The 21,888-nt window shown below is 40.3% G+C and overlaps 1 protein-coding gene across 40 annotated transcripts in view; it reads right to left on the bottom strand.

The window, feature by feature from the left end:
- The window catches only part of LOC127425390 (CLIP-associating protein 2), a 103,606-nt gene that overhangs the window by 66,454 nt on the left and 15,264 nt on the right, over positions 1-21,888 (bottom strand). For 39 of the 40 annotated variants that reach the window (XR_007894616.1, XM_051671321.1, XM_051671330.1 and 36 more), the window contains exons 5-6: positions 20,135-20,210; positions 18,559-18,656 (exon numbers count right to left, since the gene is read on the bottom strand). Coding sequence is in view for 38 of the 40 variants with exons in the window: in XM_051671321.1 (XP_051527281.1) it covers positions 18,559-18,656; positions 20,135-20,210 (174 nt within the window). In the remaining 2 variants the exon portion in view is untranslated. Of the gene's footprint in view, positions 1-7,005; positions 7,075-18,558; positions 18,657-20,134; positions 20,211-21,888 lie in introns of those variants that run through there. The other variant, XM_051671364.1, reaches the window with a different exon arrangement.

Below are 21,888 nucleotides of genomic sequence, written 5' to 3'. Positions count from 1 at the left end.
TCCCAACAAACAGTAGCAGAGAGTGAGGACCGCCCACTTGATAGCCAAATACTCCTCTATGGTTCTGTACTTCGTCTCTCTCCGAGAGAGCTTTCGTCTAATGTACAGCACCGGGCACTCCTCCCCCTCCACCACTTGGGACAGAACAGCACCGAGCCCCCTGTCCCATGTGTCCGTCTGCAAAAAAAAAGGGAGAGAGAAATCAGGGGAATGCAGAAGCGACCCGCCACAAAGTGCAGCTTTTACCTGTGTGAAAGCACGTTGGCATGGCTCCGTCCACTGGACCGGTCTGGAGCTGCCTTTTTAGTGAGATCAGTCAGCGGGCTGGTGACGTCCGAATACTTGGGCACAAACTTTTGATAATAGCCAGGCAGCCCCAAAAACTGTCTCACCTCCTTTTTAGTCTTAGGACTCAGGCAGGTTGCAGTCGCTGCGGTTTTATCAATTTGGAGTCGCACCTGCCCATGCCACAAGTGGAACCCCAGATACCATACCTCCACCCATCCAATTGCACACTTCTTCAGGTTTGCTGTGAGCCCCGCTCGTCGCAGTGACCTCAGAATGGCCCCCAGAAGCTGCATGTGCCACTGCCAATCATTACTGTAAATAATGATATCATCCAAATAAGCAGTGGTATACGCAGCATGTGGTCTGAGGACTCTGTCCATCAGATGCTGAAACATTGCCAGGGCCCCAAACAAACCGAACAGAATGGTTCACAAATTGGTGTAATCCAAATGGTGTGGAGAAGGCCGTTTTCTCACATGACATCGGCGTTAAGGGGATCTGCCAATAACCCTTTGTTAAGTCCAGTGTCGAGTAAAAGCAAGCCATGCCCAACCGATCAAGCAGTTCTTCAATACGAGGCATTGGATAAGCTTCAAATTTCAACACCATGTTGACTTTTCTATAATCCACACAGAATCGGACCGAGCCATCACTCTTAGGTACCAGAACTACTGGGCTGGCCCAATCACTGTGGGATTCTTCTATTACTCCCATATCAAGCATGGCCTTTAATTCTTCCCATACTAATTTTTCAGGTAAGAGGTAGGGCCGAATACGTACCACTACCCCGGGGGTTGTCTCGATGTGGTGTTCTATGAGGTTAGTAGCCGGGGAGAGGCGAGAACACAGAGGAACTTTTTTGCAATCTGGCAACCTCCACAAGGGACCGGAGTGAACTGATTGGCTTTTAGACTCACCTCCGGACCGAGCTCCTCCCTCTCCAGAACTACTGTCGCCAAGGATACGGGGACCGTCTCTCTCCATGGTTTTAGTAGGTTGAGGTGGTAAATTTGAACGAGCCCCGCCCCATCCATACGCGCTACCTCATAGTCGACTTCCCCAACTCGCTGTGTGACCTCAAAGGGCCCTTGCCACTTTGTGAGTAATTTAGAGATGTGGGTAGTAATACAAGTACTTTATCTCCCTGTGCAAAGTCCCGTAGCCGAGCTCCTCTGTTATACAGCCGGGACTGACGTTCTTGAGACTTAGCAAATTGTCCTGTGATAGAAGCCCCAGTGTGTGGAGTTTTGCTCTCAGGTTAGAACGTATTGAATTTCAATGGCGCTTTTGGGGTGGCCGGAACTGGGTTGTATCTTCTTTTGTCTGAGCATCCTGCGTCACTCGATACAACCGATCATTTATAATTGAGAAATACAGATATGTGAGTGCAATGCACGGCTGAAGGCGTTGACCATCAATTACTTTCACTTGGTCAAACACATGCTTGTGAGTCTGGTCTCGTGTCTGCTCCAGTGGAAAATCCCCTCCAGGAATTCCCCTACGGGCTGGGGATATCGAGGCTACCCCCTCCCTTACGTCATCCTGATGCAGAGCTGGCGTATATGGCCCCGGCCCTGGATCCGCCTCCTCCGTCAGCGCACTGCACACCGTCAACTCCAACAGACCCCCCCACCTCAGGAGGTTGTCGACCGGGAGCTGTTGGGCCATGAGTTGGGCCTCCCCGCGGCCATTCCAGTGCTTGGGCCATGCGCTTGAAGAGCAGAAAGGCCTCTGGATCGTCTTGCGCCCCCAACTTCGCAAGCAACACATGGGGGTTCGCTGCTGTCAGGGTCGCGGCGTGCACCCCTTCCTGAGGCACCAAGCTTAGCAATGCCCGTCAGTCTTCCTCTTGGCCTTGAAAGAGAGCCTCAAAGCGCTGTTGCAGCTCCACCCGCAGATCCATGAGGGCCTGGTGTTGAGCCTGTTGGATGCTGGCGAGGGATCGGAACACTTCCTCCAGCGGCAAAGATGACTCCACAGCAGCGTACTCTTCCTCCTTGTCCTGGGTTTCGGCACCAGTGTAGCAAAGGTTTGTATTTGGATCAAAGGAGGAAGCGGGAGCCGGTTTTCACAGCCGGTTTTCACAGTCCACGTGAGTCAGAGTTTTATTAACAAAAATAATAGAAAAATCGCTTTGCAGCTTCACACTAAACCAAAAGTCTGCTTTGCAGCATAAAAGATGAGACAGGTCTGCTTTTCAGCACAACACTCTATATAAACACTCTGGTAACAGAGACGTAGTCTCTGGTCTGTATTTCTCTCTCTCCCTCTCTGGGCCGTCTTTAATCTCCCCCGACTCTCTCCGTGAACACAGAAATGGTAATTAGTCACAATTCATCTCAGGTGGATGTCCTTACCGCTTTCTCTCTCCCCAGACGGGCGCTCGACCACGGTCTCACCTCCACAGATGGGTCTTAGGCAGCTGGCAGGATCTGTGATTTCTGACCAGCAATCTTATCAACAAAAAATCTGCAAAATTCTCACAGATTGTAGCAGATGGTGAGCTTTGCCGGGTGGATTAATTATAGAGTTTTTTTTGTAGAAAAAAGAATTCTCTGTTTATGACAGTTCATTGCAATAATGTCAGAATAATATTTCATCTTTGCAGCCTTTACCGCTCTCTGAAAGTTAGACAGAGAGTCCCTTAGAGCTTCATAGTACACCTGTAGTTTGTACTTTTTCCATTTTCACTTAGCTTGTCGGAACAACCATCTAAGAGAACGTGTGGTAACATTTAACCATGGCTCAACTTTAGGTTTAGGGTGTTTAGGTTTTAATGGTGCAACAGAATCGTGGAATTAAACAATTTAAAATGATCATCCACACTTAAATGGGGCAAGGGGCACTCCAGCATTTGAGAATCGCTGGCATCTTTATACATCAGAGAGAAATCTTCACTGGTAATGGGGCTAAACGTGTGGGACCATAGGACAGCGTCATGTGGTTTTTCCTTTTGAACAACAAGAGAGGCATTAAAAATAAAAAGCTTATGATCAGAGAAATATCACAAATCTTAGTATCAGAGACATGTTAACCATATGATAAAATCAGGTCTAACATGTGGCCCAGAGTATAAGTAGGGCCATTCACCCACTGGGTAAGATCAAATGAATCAAGATTTAAAAATTCCAGCAAACATAAATGTTGAAGTCCCCAAGAATTAAAAGTCTATCATGATTTGTGATAATTCCACCTAGAAAGTCCGCAAACTCATCGATAAAATCCTTGTTAGGTTTTGGAGGTTGGTAAACCAGCACAACCACCGGGTTTACAGAGTTAATCTGAAACAGTTGTAATTCAAAATTATGGAAAGCATCTGACGGTAGGGACCAATACTTAAATTTGTTTTTAAAAACAGATGCTAGTCCTCCACCCCATCCGATGGTCCAAGGGGAGTTAATAAACATATAGTCCTGTGGCAAGACTTCAGAGAAAGGGGTTTGGTCTCCTACGTTTAGCCAAGTTTGTCACAAATAGAAATCGAATGCGTTTGATGTAATAAAATCATTCAGGATGAATGTCTTATTTACCAGCGATCGAGCGTTTATCAACACCACCCTGGTCAACACCATGTCATTAAGCCGGCTGTGTTTCATGACATAGCGGGTTAAGATTGCAGGGATTTACTTCTCCATGGCAAATCTGGGGCGATACACCCAAAGAGGATCTGATGGTAGAACCTGAGGCAACAGGTACAATCCAGTGATATGGCTCCTCCAAGGAGTGGCAGAAAATTAATCGATCATAGCCCAAGGTGAAAGCAACAGAGAATGGGCAAGACTGAGTCGCCGACCTAGATGCCAAATATGACTTCAGCTTGAGAGCGATACCTCCTCGCTTTCTGCGACATTTCCTCCTGGGTATATCATAGGGAAGGCGGTGCAGGTAAGCAGGTATGTTTGCTAGAAAGGGGGGAGGACAGGAGCGTGGTCCTCTTAGAGCATTGTTAGATAGTCTTTCGAAAGTATATTGAATGCCAAAAAGCTGTGTACGGTCGTAGACCAGCAGAGTAAATTTGCCGAGTTAAAAGGAACATAAAAAAAAACAAGGACAAACAGAGCAATAGAGACAAATATAGAATATTCCTGCTTCAATACAAGTTAAGCTTAATCGATAGTATTTGTGGCATATAACCACAAAAAATTATTTAGACTTCTCCCTTTTCTTTATAAAAAAAAAAAAAAAAAAAAAAAAAGCAAAAATCTTGGTTACAGTGTGGCATTAGAATGGCACTAATTTTTGGAGGGTTTAAAGTAGGGGTTTAACGGTTCAAATTTCTCACGGTTCGGTTTGTATCACGGTTTTAGGGTCACGGTTAGGTATTTGTTATGTTCAGGATAATTATTACTGCAAAATCCAAAGTAAAAATATTCTTAGGAAAAGAGCAACAATGTTATGCGCTATTTAATTTTTTTTTAATTATACATCATCACCTTTACAAAATTGTTTCACGATTTTACATGAGTAAAAGTAACTGTTATATTTTGACAAAACGTTATAGTTTCATATGAAATAATCTAAAGGTAGAATCTATTAGACCTCATTTTATATCAACATAAATACTATAATTTGTTATTATTATCATCACTATTATTTAAGACTAGCTACACTGACCTAACCATGGTAATGAGGAGCCTTTCCTCCTGTGTAATATGTATGTTCTGTTTGAAATTAGGAAACAAACGGAATAATAATGGGCTCATATAAGTAAATATGCTCTTCAATTTTTAAAAGGTGGGAGATAAAACTTCCTGTCGCTTTTGTTGTTGACATCAACAGCTAAAATAATGTCACTTGATGCATGTCGTTGTACTTGAAAACCATGAACAAAACTATGCAAGATAAAAAGAAATGTGACCCAGGATACATTAAATACAGGTTACGTTTTTACTATGGTGTGTCGCCAATTTTTCCAATGTAAAATCTGGGTCCTGAAGCAAAACCAGTTGAGAACCACTGAGTTAAAGGTGCAGTCTGGCTGTGCTGTCGTGCACTTACAGTATATATTAATTATTAATAATCATAGGACATAACTTTAAAGCTCACACAGCTGATGCTATTTTTCATTTAATAGTTAATTTAACATTCTATGCTAACATGTAAACTAACATGTTTTAGTAATATAACAAGTTATAGTTACATGCTATTTTATCATGTTTATAATTCGGCTTATTATAATTCTGTTAACTTTCTAATTTATTCTATTCATTTTCAAGTGGGAGACTTTTTTTTTTACACATACTTCAATAAAAAAAATTGTTTGAAGTTTCAATTATAATAAAGCAAAAAAAAAAAAAAACGACCAGCGTGGTCGAGCGTCAGTCCGGGGAGAGAGAAAGCGGTAAGGGCGCTGACACCTGAGCTAAATTATGTCTAACACCTGTCTCTAATTCCAGTGAGCATGGGGAGAGCGGCATATAAGCAGCCACACCACCAATAGACAGAGAGAGTTTTTTTTTACAAAAAAACAGTAACAGTTGCATTATATAAACAAACTGGCATTTAAAGGGTTAAAATACTGAAAATTAATGAATATTTGGTAGTTATGATCAGGAATGATGTTGGTTAAAAAAAATTACTAATTGAAAGTGGAAAATAATTATTATGGCAGTTTTTTGCCAAGGATATTTTTGTCCTCTAAGGACCTCTGAGTAAATTTTTTAAATTGACACACAAGGGTTAAACTTGAGATGAACCGTGGTACAAAAGCTTACCAAACCGTGGGTGGCGAAACGTAAGGATCGTTTTGTTTTTACCGAGAACCGTTATACCCCCAGTTTAAAGGCAGAAATGTGAAACTTAAAATGTTATAAATGCATTAATTACATTAATTATTTTAAAACTCTTATTATTTGAGCTGTAAAGTTGTTAAGTCATAGTTTTTACAGTCGTTTTAGAGTTTACAGTGTTGCGTCGTCATGGTAACGAAGTTGGATATAAAATTGGCTATAACTTTACACAGAAAAGGTTAGTAAGCGATTTTATCACGCTAAAATCATGTTAACACACATACTGTTTATGTCTTGTGGCTAGACTTCTGAAACAGTGAGTATTTGAAGGTTTATGGATTGGCCCCATTTACATCCATTGTAAGTGCCTCACCGGAACCCAGATTTTAGCTTTTTTTTTAAGAAAAGGAGGGGCAAGTCTAAATTAATTTTTGTGGGAATTAACATAATGCCACAAATGCTGTCAGTTGAGCTTAAGTTTCTTTGAACCTGGAATATTCCTGTAAACTCCTTACGACTCCTATCCCTACTCACAAGCAGTGCAACATTAAAGACAACAAACTATGATGCTTAATTCCTGTACCAGCAGCATAAACGACACACATTTTCAGGTAAATGTGCTGGCCCAGAAGTCCTTGAGATGGACAAATGTGAACCAATACCCTGCAATAACATGCATGCACTCACTTTCTCTCATGCAATATGCATGTGGCCTTGAACGTACATCTACATGTCAGCATGCGTGTGCATCCCTTTGGTTAATGCAATGCTTGCTTTCCAGGAGTACCAAGCATGTTCTTATACACAAACACACCAATATAGGATCCCTGCTTTCTCTATCCAAAATGGTACAGTGGCAGAAAGACAAAAAAAAGCCTAAAAGGAAACGAGACAGAGAATGCACACAACAAAGGACGAGAATAAGGAGAGAATTAAGAGGTAGAAAGAGGAAGGCTAACAGAGGGACAGCATGCAAGGTCCCACCCACCTGCTCAGACATACTACCCTTGATATGTGGATGAGAAGCGTTGAAAAGACAAGTAACTCCTATGATTGCTATGCACGCTGAAAAACAGTGTGTATATATGTGTGAGAGACAGAGCACAAGGATTCTATTCCCTTTTACATAACCTCCTGTCTGGAACACACACCAGGGGGAGGGGCTAATTCTCATGGCTCCCACCACTCCTCCTCCAGGCATGGACGGACGGACGGGGACACACACACACACACACTGCACTGCTCCGTCTTGCCTTGGTTCAGTCATTTCAGATTGCCCTCTCGGTCTCCTTCCTTCTTGTTTTGATTGTCAGGGTCTCCGACTCGCGGCAGTGTCCTTTCAAATCATATCCATGTCAACAATATGCATGTCCTTTCTTGAACCCACTATCTTCCTCTAACATAAGGGCAGCGCAGATGCCAAAATACAATGTGTATTTAAAATAGCCTAGAGTTTTCACATCCGTGTATGCTGCCCCCCTCGAGTAAAGGTAATCAGATCATTATACCAATATGATGAAATGCAACAGGATTGCAAAGGCAAAGTTTAAGAGACAAACAACATTTTGTCCTTCCAAAATTACCCATACACAAAGAAAGGAGAATGTGAATTTAAAAACCTAACAAACAATGCAAAAGCAATGAAATGCACAAAACACATATCAAATATATAGTTCACCCACAAAATTAAATTCTAACATTCTCGCCTTCATGTTGTTCCAAACACACATTATTGTTAGGTAGAATGCAGAATGTCAGTCACCATTCACTTTCATTAACCATGTTTCGTGCACTTAAGAAAAGGCTTTTGATGAAAGCTGCATTCTGAAACGTCATGTAAACGAGAATGCTGATTTCCTTATGCCACTTAAAAGATTAAGAGAAAGCAGATTAATACACCTAGGTTTCTCCTGGAATACGCAGCTTAATGTGATCAATGTAAAATATCGACGGCCCCTTGCGTTCGTGTATATGCACTTGTACATTGGGGGAAATCACAGAGTTTTACATAAGAGGAAAACTCCACTTTTGCGGTTTAATTCTGCTGCAGGTCACTACAGAAAGTTAAGCAAACAAACTCAGCAACAACTCTGCAATATCTGGAAATGAAGCGAAGCAATGGAGAAGAAAATAGCGAAGTCTTCCTCAGATGCCATGTTTGTTATTTACATAAGCGTCACTAGGAAACTGTTACTGTGAAGAAAGCTGCTTACTAACCGAGCCGCATGTATATAGGAGTAAAGAGTATGCGGCTTATACAGTGCATGTAAACCAGAATGCTGTTTTCTCGCATTAACCTGCAATAGCCCGCTTTCTGATGTCCATGGAGTCCAAAAAATATGTAACAACAGTGAATGTGACTGAAGCTAACAGTCTGCCAAACATCTCTTTTTATGTTCCACGGAAGAAAGAAATATCATATAAAATATAATATGGGTTTGGAACAAAATTAAGGTTAGTAAATGATGACCAAAATTTCATTTTTGAGAGAATTGCCCCTTTAACACTACCCTCACATTTAGACAAACACATCTTTGTAAGCTCTTGACCAGCTGTATTGTCTCAGATGTGTGTCAGAGTCAAAGCCATGTCAAACACACCAGACAATCAGACATGTCATACCGTTACTATGGAAACAAGTCTGATTATACACCAGCTTTCGACCCAATATAGTTCAGTCTGTATTGAAACATCTGGATTATGCTAAAAATGCGTCACTCCGTGTGTATTTAAGATCTGAACTCTGATTCAGCCACAATGGAGATTTAACATGAACAACAGTGCCAAAATCGGGGACCATGAAACCCTAAGACAAAGACAAAACTTGATTCATTGGCATTAGAAAAGTGGTCATGAATAGTTCAAGATGTGGCCAGAGAAGTCTGTCCAACCGCCTAAAGGATCTTACATCAGACAGGGAGGAATGCAGGAGTATTATACACAAAAACTCTTACAAAAAGCTACAATAATCACAGATCAACAGTGTGTACTGATGTCTGCCTGCAATACTTCATCAGTTTACAATTAATCTTTTGAAAAATACACTGTAACGACTTGATGTTTTTTCATCCTTCTGTAACAGGAGACCCTGACGCGAGAGTCAAATTCTTTTGCCGTGTTTAAAGTGCAGAACAAAATCACAAAGATAACAAAAACACTCCTTTGAATCTCCAAATTGTAACACTGTGCATGTGCTGAAATTCTCAACAGATCGTCCATAAAAGACTGACTAATATAGTTTTATGTAGGGCTGGGTGATATGGCAAAAAAATAAAATCTCGATTTTTATCAACCTTACAGACGATTCACGATTAGATTATTTCAACTTTTAAATGTACTTCAACATGATTCAAATTGTATGTTCTTTATTAGAATGCAAGGCAACCTGGTTAGAGAAATCCAAGTTCTTTTCATTATAGGAAACAAAGGTGTTTCAAGAAAAATGTACAAATGCACCACAGGGGGAGTTGTCAACAGAGTGTACATGTAAAATAAATTAAAATCTAATAAACCCAGATGTTCAGAAATAATAGAATAAGGAAAACTGCAAAATAATTCTTAGCCAGTGTAGGTATTCATTTTGTCCAAACCAAGTCTATCTAGAAAGTTATATAGAAATCAATATCTATAAATTATCAAGTTTATCTAGAAAGTACTCATTGTATGTGTATATTCATAAACCCCTGCAGATAGAGACGTGCCCTCTAGCGGTTCACGCTGAGCAGCGCAGCAATATAAAATAATTTATCATTACAATTCAGCTAGCAAAGTTTGTGAAAATGATCGCTTGCCAAATGTTGGCTATAGATGCAGTACACATGAAACACGTCACAGAACAAAGCAATAATTAGCGATCTAGCTGAATCATCATGGCAAAAGAAGCGGCAGATGTTTGATTCTCCCATTTATAGCCTCTCCATGATTTGAAATGAAGCGCCAGTAAGTGTCACATAACTAACGCTTTTTTATGGGTAAAAAAAGAAAAGAAATGAGACCGTTCATCAATATGCGCACGCCTAGGCCAGTTATGGTCTTAAGCTGGTGTATACCTGCATGATGGATGAAGCTGAGCTACAATCACACTGTGTACAATCATTCTGGGAATATTACTGCTGTCTTTTATATCAGTCTCCGTGTTGTTAACCTGTCATGTTTATTTGGAGCGCGCCACACACGTTCAGCTGATCAGATCGGGAGCGGCACTAAGACATGTGCTATTAATTATTTTTCTCTTCCTTATTCAGCCTTTGGTGGATTTACAACTTATCCAACTATAGCGTTCGCAATATTTTTTTTGCAAAATCTCGATTAAAAAAATATAAATAAATAAAAAAAAATAAAAAATAATAAAAAAAAAAAAAAAAAAAAAAATCACAAAACACAAATTCTAATTAATCTGAAAAATCTTAAAAACCGCCCAGCCCTAGTTCTATGGTTTTATATTTACAATTCTGTTGAATTATGTTTTTTTTTTTTTTTAATCGATAGGCTCAAAAGCAAATGGGGAACTCATCCCTGCTTTGGCTGCTTTAAATGTGGACTAAGATATTAAAAATATAAGGACATTAAAGGAATAGTTCACCCAAAAATGAAAACTTGGCTATCTAATGTCATTCCAAACCTGTATAACTTTCTTAAGCGGAACACAAAAGGAGATGTTTTAATGAATATTGAGGTCTGTCTATGCAATAGCAGCTGATAGTGACTCACTTTAAAGCTTAAAAAAGGACCCAAAAGTATCATAAAAGGAGTCCATACGACTTGTGTGTCATATTCCAAGTCTTCTGAAGGTTTTTTCCAGTAAAAGTCTTGACACAAGAACTTGTTTTGCTTAGCACAAAACACAAAGCAAGATCTCAATTGAACACGTGAAGCACTGAAAATGAGTTTCTCTCATGAATCCACAACGGACATCGAGATTTACACTGAAAAATGACTTAAATTTCCCATGCCTCCAGAAGACTTGGAATATTATCCGTTTTCCACCGACATGGGCTTGTGCAAATTCTTGAACTGTTCTGCGTGTTTCCACCGCATAAAAGGCCATTACGGGTCTCTACGCAGGAACTGATTACAACAGAGGGCAGAGGGCATGATTATGTTTTGTCACCAGGTAAAATTTGCCAAACAACAACAGTAGCTACTGTCATAACAACAATAAAAACACAAAAATGTCAAGACATCAAAAGCATTGAGGAAACATGGGCGAAACGAGCGCTCTACTTGCAATATTGTCTTCTACGGAGACCCAAGATAATTAGAGAGATTGCAAAGAAATAAGAGAGTCTAAGAAGAGATATAGCAAGAAATGATGCATGCCAGGTGTTTGGTGTTCTCTGTAGCTGATCTCAGAAAGTTATTAGATTTGCCAACTTTGTTAGCTTTCCCTACACTGTTGTCATCTTATTTTGTGCATTGTTTTGTTCAGTAAGTAGATCTTTGTCCAGCTACTCACTAAGTTAGGAAGATCGCAGCTATCTGTTATATAAATCAGTGGGATACTCAATCGGATGTAAACATAACATTATATGCTATATGGCAAAAATCCAAATATAACCATCTGCTACACCAATGTTAATAACGATTCCACTATTACAGTTTATAGAACTTAGCAAGTTAAGCCAAATTAAAAAGTTAATACAAAATAATGTAATTTCGTTGGCTGTCGTCTTGAGCGTAGATGTGTTCTCTGGCAATCTTGCTGAGCAATGTATTGGATTGCATTTCTCTCTCTGTTTAAATATGTCCTCAAAAACAGGAGTAAAAGCTGTACACAAACACTGTGGAGTGCCATGTTTGTTTATGGGCAGGTGAGAAAGTCCAGTAAAACTACCACGTAGCCACATAACCCGTTAGATCACCGATCGGGTTTCAAGTCAGTGGAAAAGCACAGCCGGTTTGCGATAGGCTCCAGATTGCCCCAGCCATGAACCAGCCGAGCACATGCTCGGCATGAGAACCATCACAATTTCAGTGGAAAGGGGCTATATGACTAATGAGTCGCCTGGACCACTTTTATGGTCCTTTTGGGCTTTGAAGTGAGTCACTATCAACTACCATTGCATTGAAAAGACAGATGGTCGCTTTTGTGCTCCACATGAGAAATTCAGATGGGTTTGGAATGACATTAAGGTGACAGAAGTTTTATTTTAAGGTGTACTCTTTCTTTAAATCTGACTCATAGATTCTGGAGTAATCATGCCCACATGGAAACAATATGGTTGCAAATCACACCAAAAACATTCAAAGCAAATACAGTCTGTGGCAGGGGCAGATCTATAACTTTTTTCATGGGGTGGCATGCAGACTATGAGGGGTGGCAACACCAAAGCAAGCGCCCATGCGTATTGTTTATGGATCAAGGTACCAAGCATCAATGCAACAAGTACTAGTTAATAAATTGGGAGTCACTATCAAATTATAAATATCCACGAATTTGCAATACAACTGCATTTCCACAGGAACCACACATAGTAACCATTATGCTGCTGATTTGCCAACATAAAAAATTAAAAAAAAAATCTCCAGTAGGAGATAGAGTTGGGAATCTCCAGAGGAGTAGGGTTTGGAATCGTAAGGAATTAAACGATTCCAGTTCCGATTCCTCTTAATGATTCCGGTTCCTTAATGGTTCCAGTAACGCTTCCAATAATTCAGTACTTTTTTTAAAGAATTATTTAGAAATGAGAAATGCAATTCTTACTGCATTTACTACCCTCTGATGTCTGTTACCAAATAATGAGATCATTTCAGATTTGTACAGAGCAGATATAACAAATCAGAAATAAATGTAATACAGTTCTTGTAAAAGGTGTGTTTGCAGACTTTTTAGAGATAAATACAATCCAATTATAGATCCTTACTCTATTTTAAATAAAGAAATCTAAACCAACACGAAATGTGATGGCATATTTCATCAATTAATTTATTATTTTTTAAAATTCCACTTATTACAACAAAATTTGTGTATCTTTAATTATACATTGCCATATGAACAACCAGTCAGTAACTGCTCCGTTTGATTTAATAGAGACACAGGTCACAATTAAATAAACAGTAACAGTTCCAGAGACAGTTTAGACGGTGTTTTGTAGCCTAATGTTGTACTTCAGGCTTGTGAGACTTTAACAGTTCTTATTTCATTTCGAGTTGGACATTCATAACTTTCACATCAGTATAAGATTATTTGTATACTGTAAGCGCTGTATGTTTCACGCTGTAGATTCAAAAGAACCGGCTCATTAGAATGGTTTTTTTCGGGATCTGACTATACCGGAAGCACCATATGTTTTGCGCTATTGATTCAAAAGAACCGGCTCCTTTGAATAATTATTTTGGGAATCGAACTGTACCGGAAGTGCATATGTTTTACGCTGTAAAAAGAGCCGGCTCGAGACTCGTTTGATTGGGAATTGAATATACTGGTAAAACTGTGTGTTTTTACGCTGTATAGTCAGTAGAGGGCAGCGCTGCTGCAGAGATACGCTGCTGGAAACACTGGCTGTGGAAGGCCGCGTCCTCCGGAGATCGCATTTGTCAGCCGCATACGTCATCGAGGCTGTCTCATCTCAGAAAAGCGAGTAGGACACTTCGAATGCGACCTTCTTTCACGGGAATTCGGAGGATGCGTGAGGTGTATCCTTCGTGGGCACTGACAAACCACAATTCTTTGCTTCAACGGAAATATCTAAAAGAAACGATGCCAATTTGCCCGTAAATATGATGTTCAAACGCAAGGAATGCTAATTCCCAAGTTGAAGTACCTCAGTAGATGGGTGCAGAGTATATCATATGTATACTTATATGAAAATATAATTAAAATAAAGTATTTACATTCTCTTTACATCATTATAACTCTCCTAAAATTTACTTCATACACTCCCTTCTAAAGGGACTTTGTTCCCTTCTCACTCAAAGTGCTCGCGCTTGTTGAAGAGTGGCGTGCTGTCATAGCAACCATGTAACGTTCCGTTTCCGTTTGTCCTACGAAGGCCGTCTCGTTTAAACAAGGCTTGTTTAAAGGAGGACACTCGGTATACTGCAGCCTTCAAAGGACGCGTCCTACCTAGCACGCAGCCTTCCAAACGAGACACATCCACTGTCAAGGGTATTTGAGGACGGTGTTCCAGCCACATTGGCGAAAAGCGCATGCTGGAGAACCGTTAACGGAACCTAAAGTCACGAAGATCATACGATTCCGGTATTTTTTAAAGACTGGAACCGGTTCTGAACAAGAACTGGTTCTCGGTTCCCAACCCTACCCCAGAGTACAAAGACATTGTCTGTTAAACGCATCAACAAATTCTAAATGTTCCTTAGCTTGACATAAAACTGGAAATCTGGAATAAACTTCACCACATTATGCAAGCCAAATTGTTTTATTTTGTTAAGTGTACCCATGGAAGAAGAGTGCATGCACACGAATGTTATTCTGCTAATAAAATCCTGTAGGCCTATCAACTTTGTAACAGCTGGAATAAGCCATTTGATAGGGAACATTAACACAAAGTTAGTTCTAAATAAAAATTAATTCTAGGAAAACTGTACTTTGGGTTGCAGTGCTGCGAAACTCATGAATATTGACTATTTAATGCACAATAAAAGATTCTTTTAAATCACCTATTTTGATAAACAGTCATTCTTAATTACTGATTCAAGCACTCAAATATATATTTCACATAATATGGTAATTTCATCTCTACATCTGCCACTGTCAGTCTTGGGATTTTGTTAGTCTGTAGATTAACACATAGATCAGCAATTTAATCAAAAACATGACTGATTGGTCTAGTGGCTACTTTTTGTGTCTAGTTTTTAGAGGTTCTGGTTTCTAATTCACCCAAAATAAATGTTTATTGTAATTAACCAAGATTGCATCTGTATGTCAGTGGATAGGTGTTACACTTTAAAAATAAAATGCAATAAAAGATGCAGGGAGACGAGAGTGGCGAACACATTTATTGACCGTTCTGTATTTAAAAAAAAAATAAAAACAGCTAACTCTGAAGTTCAGACAGCGACAACAACAAACTCTCCGCTCCAGCAGCGGGGGAAACTGCACGAGAGCATCAGTGACCAATATGGCACAGCTCACGAACACCCATCTCCCATTGCACAATCCAGCCATGAAACACTCAGTTTATATAGAAAGGAAACACACTGCGTAACAGTGCTCCCCATTAACAATAAGCTCACCTGGTTACCCCACACCTGAGAGTGATTAAGAGAGAGGGAGATAAAGACAAAACACACGCTCTACATACACACAAACAATATGGCCAAGAAGGCCATCACAATAGGGGACATATTTTGCTTTTCTATTTCCCGGAAAAGAGAGTGAGCTGCAGAAAAAACTGCTGACACTAAACCATATTGTCCATATTGCAATAATGTTGTTGTAGTTGAGGAAATAAGCTAAAAAAAACCTAAACCCGCAAGTAACCAAACACAACACGTGCTGCAGCAGCAAGTACGCGACTGGCTGCTGCTGTAACCCATCACGCCATTGGTCGCTTCTTTAACCTATCACGCAACTGACCACTGATATACTTTCACGTGATTGGCTGCCGCTGTAATCAGTCACACGATCGGTCTGTGTAGTCATTTGTGCATCCGGTGACAGTTGAGGCAGTTCGACATTAATAAACCCCTACACAATGGGTGAATCTCAATGTGCGTAACAAAATCTTTTTTATTGTCACGTTCTCGTGGACTCGTTCTACATCATCCACTGCCGAAGTTCGATTCTAATCCTCAAGAATGCAAGTAGCAAGAATGCAGGAAATTTCCCGGATGTGTCCTTGAAATCGAGGATACATCGGATGGTGACTTGTGGGAAAGAACTCAGTACTACGGTGGCAGACGAAGGACATTTATCATTTTGTTTTGTTTTTTTCCTTGAGTTTCCTGCTGTAAGCTCAGGAAAGTCTGATGGCTGTGAGAGTCATTATACTCAGTCAACATTTATTGTTTTTTTGGCCATTATTTTAATTCAGTAATAAACATGGAGAGAATGAGTGTTTTCAGACTTTATTTTTTTAACGTGTTACTATTCCTGCAAAACCTCACTTGTAATGCCAGTAGTTCACTCACTGGATTAAAATGTGCTGTGAAGGTTAATTGCGCAACAGAAAGATCGTAGCACATCTCAAAGCTCGCAACAGTTGTGTTCTACATCCTTCTGAGTTCGTTCTTCCAAGGATGCTTGGCAAGACTGGTCTTAATAAGAACGCAAGTCCATTCTCCGCATTCTTTTAATTGAGATTCACCCAATGTCAACATCTTACATTTATATTTTATACATTTGTATACTTATACTGGGGTGGCAGATGGGGTGGCAATGCCTTTTCTTTGGGTGGCATTTGCCACTGTTTGCCACCCAGTAGATCCGCCCCTGGTCTGTGGTGCAGGAATCCACCTTATTTTGCAACGTGGAAGTAAGCAGCAGCTGCATTTCCGGCGAATGTGAAAAAGTTCTGTTGGCGTTGACCGCAGTGTAAATAACTAGAAGGTTATAATACCAGAATTTAGTGATATAAGTTTATAAAATATTACACAACCACATGATGTACAGCAGAATTATAGTAAAAGAGTAAGTAAATCATTCACTTGTTGTTATGTGTTGTTGTATTGAAGAGACGGTAATAAAATATGCTTTTTTCTTTACAGAGATCGTGACGATGCAGTCTTTCTTGTCTCCATGTACACCTCCATTTATATGTACCTGTATAACCTCCAATGATGCCTTTATTTATTTATTTTCAAAGGGCAATGTTTCATAAGCCACTCCGGTCCGCCCGGGGAGAAGCGGCTGCAGTCCGCCTGAGAGGGTGGAGTAGTGATCGGGGACCACGTGACGGCGCATCAGAGAACCGGTGAGTTTCTTTTTTTCTCTCTCTCTCCTCTCTCTCTCTCTCTGTCGCTCTGTGTTGGCCTTTCCCTCACCATTTTGTGTTGTTGTTTTTTCCCCTCCTGTTTCCTCCCAGGTCGAGGAAGGCGGGGAGGACCCGCTGGCAGTCGGGGCATAAGGCACGCCCCCCCGGAGAGGAAGGGTGGGGGGGGATGTGCGTCATGCCGGGGGCTCCCCGGCCTGAGGCAACGCCGGGAGGAGTGTAGAGCCGAGGAGGGCGGGGCCGGGATGGAATGAGACACACCCGGTCCCCAATCAGCCTGATGGGGCGCGCGAGGGATAAAGGCAGCCGGGGACGACAGTTCGAGAGAGAGAGAATTGCAGACAGCTGTACTGTGTGTTTTGGTTGTGTTTTTTGTTTAAATTGTTCATTAAATTATTATTTAAGTTGTCAAGCCGGTTCTCGCCTCCTCCTTTCCACTGAACCCCCTTACACTGATATAAAAGACAGCAGTAATATTCCCAGAATGATTGTACACAGTGTGATTGTAGCTCAGCTTCATCCATCATGCAGGTATACACCAGCTTAAGACCGTAACTGGCCTAGGCATGCGCATATTGATGAACTGTCTCCTTTCTTTTCTTTTTACCCATAAAAAAGCGTTAGTTATGTGACAGTTATTGTGCTTCATTTCAAATCATGGAGAGGCTATATATGGGAGAATCAAACATCCGCCACTCCTTTTGCCATGATGATTCAGCTAGATCGCTAATTATTGCTTTGTTCTGTGACGTGTTTCATGTGTACTGCATCTATAGCCAACATTTGGCAAGCGATCATTTTCACACACTTTGCTAGCTGAATTGTAATGATAAATTATTTTATATTGCTGCGCTGCTCAGCGTGAACCGCTAGAGGGCACGTCTCTATCTGCAGGGGTTTATGAATATACACATACAATGAGTACTTTCTAGATAAACTTGATAATTTATAGATATTGATTTCTATATAACTTTCTGGACAAAATGAATACCTACACTGGCTAAGAATTATTTTGCAGTTTTCTTATTCTATTATTTCTGAACATCTGGGTTTATTAGATTTTAATTTATTTTACATGTACACTCTGTTGACAACTCCCCCTGTGGTGCATTTGTACATTTTTCTTGAAACACCTTTGTTTCCTATAATGAAAAGAATTTGGATTTCTCTAACCAGGTTGCCTTGCATTCTAATAAAGAACATACAATTTGAATCATGTTGAAGTACATTTAAAAGTAAAAAATAAAGGGGAAAAAAAGAATTGTGAATCGTCCATAAGTTTGATAAAAATCGAGATTTTATTTTTTTTGCCATATCATCCAGCCCTATTGGCATAGTGCCATTACGTCCATAACATGAAGACATTTTGGATTCCAGAAAGCATGTACTTCTGGTGTAGTGTAGAGAAAGTGTGCAGCAGCTGTAGTTAGGTCAAAACGTGTTTTAGGTGACAAATTCTCATGGTGACAGTAAACTGAAGACACATGCAGCGTAGGTGGGCAGTACAGAGTACTGGTTTGTCTGTTGTATCTGCTTGGAATAGTAGGCAGGCAGTAGTGTGTGTGTGTGTGTGTGTGTGTGTGTGTGTGTGTGTGTGTGTGTGTGTGCGCGCGCGCGTGTGTGTATGTATTTCTGTTAACAACACTAACCGTGCAGATGGTAGATCTCTCTTGATGAGGTCTGCTCTCACTTTCTCTCCCACATGTCGATACACCTCCACTAGGGTGGTTATAGCTGCCTCCCGCACCTGTAGAGTAAACAAAACACCCTTAACTCACTTATGGCCAAAACAAACTCTACACAATTATGTGATCACAGAGGCTTCTAGCTACGCAAGCTCGATTTCTTGCGTAGTTGTGTTCTGAAGTTTGACAGACGGCAGTTCATAACACAATGCGGGTACACGCTTTCTTCTCAACCCTGCCACAAGGGGCACTCTAGCGGACCTTTGTGTGAACTGTCCACTTCTACAGCGAGTTTTCACTTTTAAGTCAACTATTGTCATGGCAGAGCAACAGTTAAAAGAATATTGCTGAGCAAGTTAAAGTTAATATTTTTATAGCAACTTGCATGAATGATGAAACATCCAGTTTAATAAGGTAACTATTGCCCCCTTAAGTACGGTTTACGCAAGAATGCACACTAAGTATGTTCAACCGCTGGCAATACACTGTCCAAGCGCTCGCATCTGTGCACTTGCATATACATTGTAAATACCCTTACAGTATACATCATAAACACCGGAAAGCATGGACCAATTTTCTTGAAGAGTCAATCAAACTCTACCATAATTTGATGCAAATTCAGCGGTCAATTGATAGAAGCTAGCGAAATTAGGCAGATGCCAACATGGACAAGTTGTAAGACATGCCCTTATCCTCTGAAATCATGAACAATACTACACAAGGTAAAAGACGATTAAACACATACTAAATTAAATATGGGGTTCACTTGCAACAGGGATAAAAATGGTTTTGTGTGCTGAATTATTAGCTACTGAAAGCATTAAACATTCTCAATTCAAGATACATTTAATAACTGATACTATCCCGATCAATACATTTTAAATGTATGATTTTCAGGTTGTTTAGTTTACTTTTGTATTCTAAACAATTTTGATACTGGGTTGGGTCGTCACTTGCGACTTGATTTTCATCTTGAATTCCATGGATTTGAAACCTACTTAAAAAGTGAGGAACAAATTGCGATTTATAAAGGTAGAAACTGCTGTGAAAATTTCCTTATGCGTACGCCAACTGAAAAGGATGTATACAAATATTTTTTCCTCATGCTCCAGTGACTTGATATTTTTTATCACATTTAGCCATGCAAGTGCGAATAAGTCAGTGACCGACTGAAGGGTTAGTATGTAAAAGTGAAGTATGCAACTATTTTATGTCAAAATACGTTCTACTATCCCAGTATATTGTTAATTGACAACTATAAGTAAGCCATTCCTGGGTTTACCTTCCCCAAAAAGCCCGCTCAGCTCCACCTATCCCTCTCTAGCTCAACGTATAGCATGAATTTGGGGCATGGCTACTTGCTCAACAGGGGGAATATGAAAAACCATGGCAGACGTGTACAGAGAAAATATAATATAAACACACAAAAAAAGAAGACGGAAATAAAGAGTGTCCTACTTTCCATTTTCACACACATTCCAAGCATTACATACATTTACAAGATGACACACAATCAGACAGACATGAAGTAGATTCATACCTGGGGGTTTTGGTCTCCTGTTAGTGAACAAAGATTTGGAACAAATTTACTCAAACTCAAAGGCTGAGCACCGTATCTAGGAGAGAGAGAGAAACAAAGAAATACTGAGTACGAGTCAGCTTCACCACATACTACTGCTGTGCTGATACCATCATATACAGGTGCATCTCAATAAATTAGAATGTTGTGGAAAAGTTCATTTATTTCAGTAATTCAACTCAAATTGTGAAACTCGTGTATTAAATAAATTCAATGCACACAGACTGAAGTAGTTTAAGTCTTTGGTTCTTTTAATTGTGATGATTTTGGCTCACATTTAACAAAAACCCACCAATTCACTATCTCAAAAAATTAGAATACATCATAAGACCAATAAAAAAAACATTTTTAGTGAATTGTTGGCCTTCTGGAAAGTATGTTCATTTACTGTATATGTACTCAATACTTGGTAGGGGCTCCTTTTGCTTTAATTACTGCCTCAGTTCGGCGTGGCATGGAGGTGATCAGTTTGTGGCACTGCTGAGGTGGTATGGAAGCCCAGGTATCTTTGGCAGTGGCTTTCAGCTCATCTGCATTTTTTGGTCTCTTGTTTCTCATTTTCCTCTTGACAATACCCCATAGATTCTCTATGGGGTTCAGGTCTGGTGAGTTTGCTGGCCAGTCAAGCACACCAACACCATGGTCATTTAACCAACTTTTGGTGCTTTTGGCAGTGTGGGCAGGTGCCAAATCCTGCTGGAAAATGAAATCAGCATCTTTAAAAAGCTGGTCAGCAGAAGGAAGCATGAAGTGCTCCAAAATGTCTTGGTAAACGGGTGCAGTGACTTTGGTTTTCAAAAAACACAATGGACCAACACCAGCAGATGACATTGCACCCCAAATCATCACAGACTGTGGAAACTTAACACTGGACTTCAAGCAACTTGGGCTATGAGCTTCTCCACCCTTCCTCCAGACTCTAGGACCTTGGTTTCCAAATGAAATACAAAACTTGCTCTCATCTGAAAAGAGGACTTTGGACCACTGGGCAACAGTCCAGTTCTTCGTCTCCTTAGCCCAGGTAAGACGCCTCTGACGTTGTCTGTGGTTCAGGAGTGGCTTAACAAGAGGAATACGACAACTGTAGCCAAATTCCTTGACATGTCTGTGTGTGGTGGCTCTTGATGCCTTGACCCCAGCCTCAGTCCATTCCTTGTGAAGTTCACCCAAATTCTTGAATCGATTTTGCTTGACAATCATAAAGCTGCGGTTCTCTCGGTTGGTTGTGCATCTTTTTCTTCCACACTTTTTCCTTCCACTCAACTTTCTGTTTACATGCTTGGATACAGCACTCTGTGAACAGCCAGCTTCTTTGGCAATGAATGTTTGTGGCTTACCCTCCTTGTGAAGGGTGTCAATGATTGTCTTCTGGACAACTGTCAGATCAGCAGATTGTGTAGCCTAGTGAACCAAACTGAGAGACCATTTTGAAGGCTCAGGAAACCTTTGCAGGTGTTTTGAGTTGATTAGCTGATTGGCATGTCACCATATTCTAATTTTTTGAGATAGTGAATTGGTGGGTTTTTGTTAAATGTGAGCCAAAATCATCACAATTAAAAGAACCAAAGACTTAAACTACTTCAATCTGTGTGCATTGAATTTATTTAATACACGAGTTTCACAATTTGAGTTGAATTACTGAAATAAATGAACTTTTCCACGACATTCTAATTTATTGAGATGCACCTGTATATTGAAGGAATGTCTCAAAAGAT

The sequence above is a fragment of the Myxocyprinus asiaticus genome, chromosome 34 (genome assembly GCF_019703515.2).
Source record: "Myxocyprinus asiaticus isolate MX2 ecotype Aquarium Trade chromosome 34, UBuf_Myxa_2, whole genome shotgun sequence".
NCBI lineage: Eukaryota > Metazoa > Chordata > Actinopteri > Cypriniformes > Catostomidae > Myxocyprinus > Myxocyprinus asiaticus.
Note: the sequence above shows the minus strand (reverse complement) of the source record. Positions and strands in the feature narration are given on the sequence as shown.